This window comes from Sinocyclocheilus grahami, unplaced genomic scaffold (genome assembly GCF_001515645.1).
Source record: "Sinocyclocheilus grahami isolate Dianchi unplaced genomic scaffold, SAMN03320097.WGS_v1.1 scaffold2217.1, whole genome shotgun sequence".
Classification (NCBI taxonomy): Eukaryota; Metazoa; Chordata; class Actinopteri; order Cypriniformes; family Cyprinidae; genus Sinocyclocheilus; species Sinocyclocheilus grahami.
This window is the reverse complement of record NW_015507396.1, coordinates 39,832-50,156: the sequence shown is the minus strand read 5'-3', so window position 1 is coordinate 50,156 and position 10,325 is coordinate 39,832. Positions and strand designations below refer to the sequence as shown.

General features: G+C 40.0%; 1 protein-coding gene across 1 annotated transcript in view; it reads left to right on the top strand.

The window, feature by feature from the left end:
* Positions 1–2,706: 2,706 nt before the first annotated feature.
* LOC107574412 (uncharacterized) overlaps positions 2,707–10,325 on the top strand; it is a 29,185-nt gene continuing 21,566 nt past the window's right edge. Inside the window, exon 1 of the mRNA XM_016260853.1 lies at positions 2,707–2,735. Coding sequence (XP_016116339.1) covers positions 2,707–2,735 — 29 coding nt within the window. The remainder of the gene's footprint in view (positions 2,736–10,325) is intronic.

The window sequence follows — 10,325 nt, the reverse complement described above, 5'->3', positions numbered from 1 at the left end:
AATGACCGTTTCGCATTCTTGATACCACAGGACAGATTGGCTCTTGTGGTTTTGAGGGCTGCTTTATCTCCTGATCTGAATGCTTCATCTCTGGTCTTTAGCAGCCCACAAACCCCTGCTGTCATCCACGGCTTCTGGTTGGCATGTGTGGTGATGGTCTTGGTGACTGTCATATCATCAATGCACTTTTGATATAAGCACTCATAGTTTCAGTGTACTCCTGCAGGTCTGTGTGGTTGTTGTAGGTGGCCGCCTCTTTAAACATGTTCCAGTCTGTGCACTGAAAGCAGTCCTGTAGTGTTTAGGTAGCATCATCTGGCCAAATTGTGATGAGTTTTTGAACCGGTTTGGCGAGTTTCAGAAGTGGATCATGTGCTAGGATTAGCATAACAGAGATGTGGTCCGAGAACCCGAGGTGGGGGCGGGGTTCAGCCTTGTATGCGTTCTTCTCTGTTGTATAAACAAAGTCCAGTGTGTTGTTTTCCCTTGTTGCAAAGTTCACATGTTGGTAGAACTTTGGCAAAACTGCCTTTAAGTTTGCATCTGTCTGGGTTATTTGTTTGTTGTTCGCTGATGGAGCTGTACAGCTCGCGAAGCACGTCCTTAGTGCAGCTGAATGACAGAGTAAGGGATGTTGTCATTTAGCCATGTTTCAGTGAAAACAAACACCCAACAATCCCTTGTCTCATGCTGTGCAGACCGACTGAGTTGAATTAAGTCCAGTTTATTTTCCAGAGAGCGAACGTTTGAGAGCATGAGTGATGGAATCGCTGGTCTAGTGGGGTTAGCCCTTGGTCTAGTGGGGTTAGCCCTTAGCCTAGCTCCATGCATGCTGCGCTTCTGTCCGCTCTCACACTGCCGGCATCACCGCTTTGTGCGGGTAGTGTAAGTAGGCGAGGCCGCGGTCTCGGATTTCAGCTTCAGCAGCAGACAGAGGCCTCGTAGCTTCTCAGTAGTCACCAGCGAAAGCTGATGTTTGTACACACTGCCGATTTCCAGAAGTCTCTGGCGATCATTGTTGTGTTTCCGAGTGTTTATCTGATGATTTTACGGTAAAGTGAGACTGTTTGAAGATAACTAACAGATATAAAAACACCGTCTTTAGAACCCGGAGTAGCCACTGCGTCCGACCGTGCCGCCATCATGGTCTTTCTTAGTCTTTTGTTGCTCTGCCGCAACACTATGTGTGGGACGGATAGCAATAGACCAAGAGTGCAATTCTTTGCATTGCACACCTTGGCCACCTGGAATATTCGGGCGATGCTGTCAGTTCACCCCAAGGGAAGCACTTGGAGTTAGGACTAGGGTGTGTCCTGTAAGGTCGTGGTGGATGGGACACAGGATGCACTAGGTTGCCAAAAAATTATCAAAAAATTATTAATTATTAAAAAGAAATAAAAAATTACAGAAGGTTTCCTACAGAAATGTGACAAAATGATTTCTATAAAGATCTCCATGATTCATTCTCAAACACAACTTTAGCCAGCAGATGGCGTTGCGATTCTATTTCTGCAATAAAGATTGTTTTTTTTTTTTAATGATATGCAGAAAGGATAGAAAGGATTCTTTGCATTGCACACCTTGGCCACCTGGAATATTCGGGCGATGCTGTCAGTTCACCCCAAGGGAAGCACTTGGAGTTAGGACTAGGGTGTGTCCTGTAAGGTCGTGGTGGATGGGACACAGGATGCACTAGGTTGCCAAAAAATTATCAAAAAATTATTAATTATTAAAAAGAAATAAAAAATTACAGAAGGTTTCCTACAGAAATGTGACAAAATGATTTCTATAAAGATCTCCATGATTCATTCTCAGTCACAAACACAACTTTAGCCAGCAGATGGCGTTGCGATTCTATTTCTGCAATAAAGATTGTTTTTTTTTTTGAATGATATGCAGAAAGGATAGAAAGGTCCTTTTAACTCATGTTCACCATTAATTATTGACCCCCTCTAAAGTCCCTGATGATGGCACCACAACAACAAATCCCAAATCCATTTCACACATTTAAGAACTATAAAAATACACAGCTACTTTTAAATGTCCGTAAATAGAAAAAGAACAAGCTTCCCCCCATAATGGTGAAGTTACTCAATCAACCAGTGGAGGAAAAGCGTTTCCTGAAAATCTGGCAGTTCTTGAACCATCAGTCAACACAAACTACAAGTCTTTTACCAGGGCTGACTCCAACTGATTTTTTGGTAACACTTTATTTTAAGGTGTCCTTCGTAAAAAAAAAAAAAAAAAAAAAAAAAATTGTATATGAGGTGTTTTCAAGTCATTGCATGTATGAATTACATTTTTTATGTGTTTTTGAAAAGAAAAAAACGAAAAAAAAAACATCCAAACAAAAACATTACAGACCTAGAGGCTGTCTATTGGATTTGCAAGGGCTTTGTGAAGAAGGCCTTCAGCTCTGCTCTGAAGATCCTGTGTAGCTTGTTTTGTCTGCAGATTCAATTTACCTTTGCAGATGGCTTCAACAGCGCTTGTATTCTCATAATACAGCTCAAGGATTTTTAGATCAGTGTATTACAAATGAGCCATAGAGCACATCTATGACTCCAATACCTCATGTCGGCCATCTATAATTTTATTCACAAAGGTTGTGACCTCCTCCATGTGCGCACATTTTTCGTACAGCTTTGCTGGTCTTCAGCATTTCCTCAGTGAAATTCATGAGTGACTGTTTCAGCAGAGATAAACATGGCCTCTATGCCAGGCATCGGTGTTCGGTATAGGACCTGACTGAGACATCAAAGGTGCATTTGAACCCATTAAAATGTCACTAGGAAGAATTCTCATGTTGATTTAGCTCTGTGATATAAACTTGTCCTCCGCATCACATCCAGAGCGTGCTGTGTTACATTGTGAGTCATAAACAGATCGTAAGCAGAGCTGTACTGTGTATAACTGCGTCGACGGTATTGTTTTTTCTGCTTTCAACATGTCTTACAATAACAAGTGCTCAGGCAATAGCAAAAGGAACAAAGTAGCTGTGATGCACACAATGGTTGCATCTGAAAATTTTGTAGGCAAAAAACAGCATGTGAAAAGAGTAGTCCGAATTCATTATGTTCATAAAACAGTAGGCGAAAAGTCCCCAGATAACCTACTACTTTTGGCAAGATGATAAGTGCACTTCTAATGGTCACTTTTCTATCCCATGAGGCCACAGGAGAGGATTTGTGAATGGCTGTGAAGCGCCATAACTGACACTGTAGGTCACATGACAACATGACAATATAGCACATCCAGATTAAATTCATACTGAACACATTCACACGATATAGATCATACTTTTTAATGTATGTGAAGTGATTACTTATTCAAAAGACTGTCTACACAGACAGTATGCAGTTTAGGATGCTGTCAGTGAGATGAAGCAGAATATAGGCCCAAAATCTCCCAGAATGCATTGCAACAAGCTCAAAAAATTCCATATAAGATGGTGGAGAAAGTGAGATCAATAAAATAATACCTAAAAGTATTCTTATGCTTATCAGAGATTGTCATTGTTAGCAACATGCTAAAACCAAACTCTGTTGGTGAGTTGAGTTGAGCCTCAAATGCAAAGCATGGTAATGTTAGAAATGCCATTGTTTGAAAATTAGCAGTTTTGGTATTACCAATTAGCAAAACTATTTGTTTAACTACATTTCTTAACAGCAAAGTATTAGTTTTGCTAGCTTGTAGATAATTTTCTTTGAAAAACTCGTTATTGTTAAATTTTCCCCTATAGCTGTCAGCTGTTTAGAATCACAAGTTGCGATTTCTGATTTGATCAAATTTGAGCTTAAATGTAGCACATGTAATTAGCTTCTTTTTCTAAACAGTAGATTTTAGCTTAGCTTGGCACAGCTATTTTTGTGTGGAACAACTCGACTACATTTCCTGAATAGCTTAATTGTCTAACACTGGAAATCATTCACTTATGAGCCGGGATAGATGAAAAATAACTAGTTTAAATGTAGCAAGCTACTTTTGTCATGTAACTTGTGGTGTAATTAGTTCATTTCTGTCAGGACCATTATCGTCAAATATGATTGACAATTAGCATACAGTTTGGATTGGCGGTATGGTTCTGTTCTGGGCAAGAACTCCCTGCGCATCCATGCAGCCGAGCATTGATGAGAGCAGGGAGAGCAGCGATAACCCCCCAGGCTAAACAGAACAGAACCAACATAAATGTATTGCAGATATTGTTAAAGTTCAATCATGTTATGTACACATTTTAGAATTAGTCTGATTCAAAGGAGAATCAGAAGGCTGAATCCTGACTGACGGAGGAGGAGCTGGGGATGGAGGAGGGTAATTAGCTATTGAGCAATGCGAAAACTGCTGATACTACTGAGGGACCTTATATATGAATGCTTAGATAGGTGTCATATTCCTATAGGTTGATGGGGATCAGCTGAGAGTCAGCTGATGCAAGCTTGACTCACGTGACCTGCCAGAACTAACGCTACGCTAGATTTTTCTAAACATTATGGCTGTGTCCGAAATACCCCTACTAATGCACTATTTTGAGTGGACAGACATTGGTAGTGGGCATTATCGAGTGCACTAATTCAATACCACAATGCACCTAACTAGGTAATTTTTGCCTAGCTTAGCCTAGCTCATTTTTGAACGTACCACTTTTTGTTTTTTGGGATGCTTATATGTAGGCAATGGCCATCATCATAAAAGAGGTTATGAAACGGAGCCCATGTCTAAGAATGGAGTACTAATGACTGACATGGTTACGCTCAGTGTTGAATCAGGCTACTTTAACACTGTTGCCGTGGGTTGTTTTTCATATCCGCGGGTTGAACCGACTCCAGTAACATGATATTTATCCCCTGGAATGCGAATTTTAACTGGGCACCACCTCAAAACGTGATTGGGCTAGTTTTGAGTAGCGATTGGGCGGGTTTTCTTGTGAAAACCTGGCAACCCTGGTTACGCTGTGGGCAGTATGTGCTCTTTTCTGTGTATTCTGTGAAAAGGCCTATAGTACACGAGTACACCATGTCCTATTTCTTTCATGTATAATTATGTTAATAATACTTGGTACAATGGTGTCTTCATTTGCAGCAATTAGATGTGACCTACAGTCATAAGTAATAGGCAGAGACATGAAATGTATACATGAAAGAGCAGGATGAGGTATCAAACCCATCTTCGTAGATAACAAGCGCTGATATTGTCGACAATGTGCTGTGATTATAAACAACCAAATCTCTAGGCAACTAGTCAACATTGCCCAAAACAGCTGTGCAAGCAGAACAACGCTGCAAGATGTTATCATTAGTGGTGTTTGCTAAGGTGGTTGCTCAATATACTTAGAGCTAGGGATTCCAACAAGCCCCAACCCTAGATATTAAACATGTCCTGATATATAGCTTGTCCTGCACACCCATCATGTGCCCGTCATTATCTTTTTATGGCTTGGCAAGCTTATAGTGCAGGTTGCAAATTGTCATATGGAGCAACTCCTCAAAAATATTAAAGATCCTCTGGAGTGAATGGGTGCCGTCAGAATGAGAGTTCAAACAGCTGATAAAAACGTCACAATAATCCACAAGTAACTCCAGTCCATCAAATAACATCTTGAGAAACCAAAAGCTGCATGTTTGTAAGAAACGTCATTAAAATGTTTTTAACTTTAAATCATCACTTCTAGACAAAATATCCATAATCTCCTGTTGTCCTCCCACATATTTGTTTAGAGCTGTTTTCGATTGTTTTCACTTCTAAATGGTGTTTGATCTGCGCATATTTCTCTTCAAATTTTTCACTGAAGGAAGCAATATAATGGATAGAGGAAGTGTTTTATCCGGAAGTGATGGTTTTAAAAAAAGAAAAGAAATGTCCTATTGATTAATTTATTACAAATATGCCGCTTTTTACTTCACATGACATTAACTGATGGACTGGAGTGGTGTGGATTATTGTGATGTTTTTATCAGCTGTTTGGACTCTCGTTCTGACGGCACCCATTCACTGCAGAGGATCCGTTGGAGAGCAAGTGATGCAATGCTACATTTTTCCAAATCTGATGAAGAAACAAACTTGGATGAGTTGAGGGTGAGTACATTTTTCGCAAATTGTCATTTTTGTATGAACTATTCCTTTAATGCATTAATAATGTATTATATTTTTTATCTTAAAACTATGTTCACTTTTGGAAAAATTAAATATTTAACATGCATACTGACATCTATTCAAGGTAGGTAAGAAAAATATGGTATTCTTGAGGATTACACCACATTTCTAATCATTTAATTGAACCTTTTATTAAATGAAACCAACATTAGTACAAAGATTACATTTGTAAGAAATTGGCTTTTGTGTTTTAAACTTGTTTTTTCAAAGTTTTATTTTCTTTTTTATGGAAACTCCTATTTGACCTCCTTGGGAGCAGGTGGTGGATAGGAAGGGTTTAATAATACGCACACTGATATCAGCCAAAAAGGAAAGTAATTTGAAAGGCAGACCACATTATTACATTTTGAAAAAGGTCAAATTTATTATTATTTTTTGGAACAACATGCACTAATCAATCGTGCACAGTAAGACCAGAAACAAGTGAAAATGAGAAAGTAAATGGGGTCAATTTTCATTGTAGAAAAAATACTGGCCAACCATTACTCATTTTGACTGAAAAAAAGAAAAAGCGAAACCCAGACTATTTATGATGGAATGAACACTTGTCACTGTGTGAGTAACATGCGCAGCAGACCTATCACAGAAGTAATATGGTGTTGCTTAGAGACATGGCAAATGTCAGCTGGCCGCCTCATCGTCATCCTGTTGCTTGCTATCCGGCTCCTTCTGCCCGGCCGCCGTTAATTAACACCTGGATTCTCTTCGGATGAATCAGTTCTGCTGGAGCTCTGCGGTTGCCAGGTGCCTGAAGAGTGACAAGCATTTGCTGAAGGTGGTTAAAAGCACCATTTCCTTAGTGCCCATTTACACCCTTTTATATTATGCTGTTTCTGTTTGATTTGAAACACACTGAGGAATTCATAAATTCAGCCCTTTTGTTATGCTGTGACAAGAGTATTGTCCGAGTATTCACTGCCATGTTGTTAGGGTGTTGTGGTTTATTGCCAGGGCATCACTATGTGGTTGCTATAAGGTTTTAGCATGTTTCTATGTGGTTACTTTGGTGTTCTGGGCAGTTACTTTGGTATTGTATTGTTTGCCTGAACAAAACTCATTGCTATGATGTTTGTGTCAAAACCATGCTATGTGGTTGCTAGGTATTCTGAGTCATTTTCAGTGTGTGATTGGTAGAATGGTTGCTAGAATGTTCTGGATGGTTGCTAGGGCATTGCTAGGTGGTTTTGTATATGTATTGTAGTATTATTTGTACAAAACTCATAGGCCGTGAGGCTTCTGTCAACACAACCACACTATGTGGTTAGTAGGTGCTCTGGGTTGTTGTTAAGGTGTCATTTTGTGGTTGCTATGGTGTTGCTAGGTAGTTGTTAAGGCATTGCTATGCTGTTGTTTTAGATGTTCTGAGTAACGCCCAAAACACACTGCATGATTTTCGGCTGTCCCAGATGAAAGATTGGGTTCGTGAAACAATCAAGGAGATTTTTGTGATCGTGGCACCTAATCGATGATCCTGTGTCGTACAGTGAAAGAGGTTCAAAGACGGCCATTGCCACAGTCTTGTGACCAAAGCCTACGATACAGCATGATCATCGCACAGTGTGTTCGCTGGTACGATCCACGTTTACTGACCAACCAATAAAAATGCGACATGAAATCAACGCGACATGGCACTAAAACATAAAACTGCTTAGCTCAAGCTCTTATCTCTTCCTCTTTCACTGCTTCCACTTTTTTCAGCACACATAAAAACTACCAACACATTCTTACTCCCAACTCGTCACATATTGACGCTTGGTCAGGACCCCTTGGCGTCACTTTTTGACGCTCAAGGTACCCCTTTAGCGCCATTTTTCGATGTGCAGTGTCCTCCATTGTTTTCAGTTGTTTGTCTTAATTTAATAGTTTGCATGCATTTGTAAAAAATAGAAATATACTTTTATTGGAGCACCTAACACCACCCCTACCCTAAACCTACCCACTTCTGAACAAAATAAAACACATAACAGGCAAATAAGTGCAGTCACAGGTATTTATTGCAAAAACTGACCATAAACAAGCAGTATAAAAGCATTACAAACAAGCCGTGTTGCACTCCAATTCTTCTCAAGCCATACAATGTCTTTATGCGAAGAAGAGTAAAACATAAGGTTTTATTCGCTGAAAATGATCCCGCTCCATTAACGCGCTCGCATCTCATTCAAAAAGATACTCTTGTCCCGTAGAATGACACAATCGGTCACGAGCCATACAAGAGCCAATAGCATTTCACAACCAAGGCTGACGTAAGGCTTCTTCTGATGGCATTTGGCCGCCGTGTTTTTCGTTGTGAAAGCGAAACTACTTTGTTTGGTCTTCCAAAAGAGGACACGACTTTAAACCGCATAAACACATTTCATTACACCAAATACCAAAATAATGTTATTTTTAGAAGCATCATATGACCCCTTTAAATTTGCGCACAGACTGCAGCACACAGGATGAGCTTTAAGGCGGACGGAGACGACGATCGCGTTTATTCCTCTCACAAATCAATCGTTTTGCCTCGGATGACTTGGAATATTAATACTTTTTGAATAAATGATGACGGTAGTTGTATCTGCCTGTTATATCTTTGAGATATCTTTATTGACAAACAGTAGGTTTAGGGGCAGGGGTTGGGTTACGTGCTCATAAATGTGTAAATAGTGTAATATAAATAAAATAGTTGTGACTGTTGAAAAATCATTGAAAAATCACACCCCAACATATATGCGATAATGGCAATATTATTACCCAATATATAATTTAATCATGGCGATAAAATTCCCAGTACCTTTCACATCGGCATATTGACGCCAAAGGTTTCTTATTTAAAGCAATGGAGGACCCTGCACGTCGAAAGATGACGCCAAGGGGTCCTGAACAAGAGTCAATATGTGACCAGTTGGGAGTGAGAAGTTGTTAAAACTACTGCAGCTAAAGTGTGAATTATCATGCTCTTTTTGTTTACGACTAGCGCATGCTGCGTTTTATTCCTCTATAGTAACGTCGTACAGTCTACACATCGTAGCCAAGTTTATTAGATCCATGTCGCACAGTGTGACATGCAATAGTGTTTCTCGGGCTTTACATGTTTCTATGTGATTGTTAGGCTAATGTGTTGTGGGTGGTTGCTGGATTGTTCTGGATGGTTGCTAGGGCATTGCTAGGTGGTTTTGTAATGTATTTTAGTATTGTTTGTACAAAGCTCACAGGCTGTGAGGTTTCGATCAACACAATCACACTATGTGGTTAGTAGGTGCTCTAGGGGGTTGTTTGAGTATCGATGTGTGGTTGCTAGGGTGTTGCTAGGTGGTTTCCATGGTATCGCTATGCTGTTGTTATAGATGTTCTGAGTAACATGTTTCTATGTGATTGTTAATATGTGGTGTTTGGTTGCTAGAGTGTTCTGGACGGTTGCTAGGTGTTCTGAGTCATTTTCAGCATGTGATTGCTAGAATGGTTGCTAGAATGTTCTTGATGGTTGCTAGGGTGTCGTTAGGTGTTTGCTAAGGTATGATTTTATTGTTACACTGTACACATCTCATTACCTTGATGTTTCTACGTGGTTTTCATGGCATTGATTGCAGTGTGGTTTGCAAGGTGTTCAGTGTTGCTATGTGGTTGCTAAGAGATTGCTAGGTGGTTCCCAGGGCATTGCTATGTAGTTACTAAATGAAATGAGTTTTTCTGAGGTTAACATGTTCAAGGATTTTGCTAGGGCATCTCTATGTGGTTCCTATGGTGTTCTGGAAGTTGCATTAGCATTGTTAGGTGGATCCTTGGGGTTAGTGGGTGGTTGGCATGGCGTTGTTATGGTGTTGCTAGGTGTATTTAGTTGTTTTTTTAACATGCTGCTATGTGGTTTTCAGGGCTTCGCTATGCAGCTGCTATTTGCGCCGAGACATTTTTAGCATGTTGCTGTGTAGTTGTTTAGGTGTTCTAGATGGTTGCTAGGTTTTTATGGATGCATCTAGGTGGATGTTAGATTGTTGTATTATTATTTGCCTTTCCAAAACTCACTGCCATGATATTTGGGTGTTCTAGGTGGTTTCCAGGGCATCAGTATGTGGTTTCCAGGTGTTATAGGTGGTTGTTTGTGTCACTATTGCTAGGTGGTTACCATGCATCTGGGATGTATTCTGTACAGTGGCCCACAACACAACAAATTCTCCAAAACACAACGGAAACAAGCC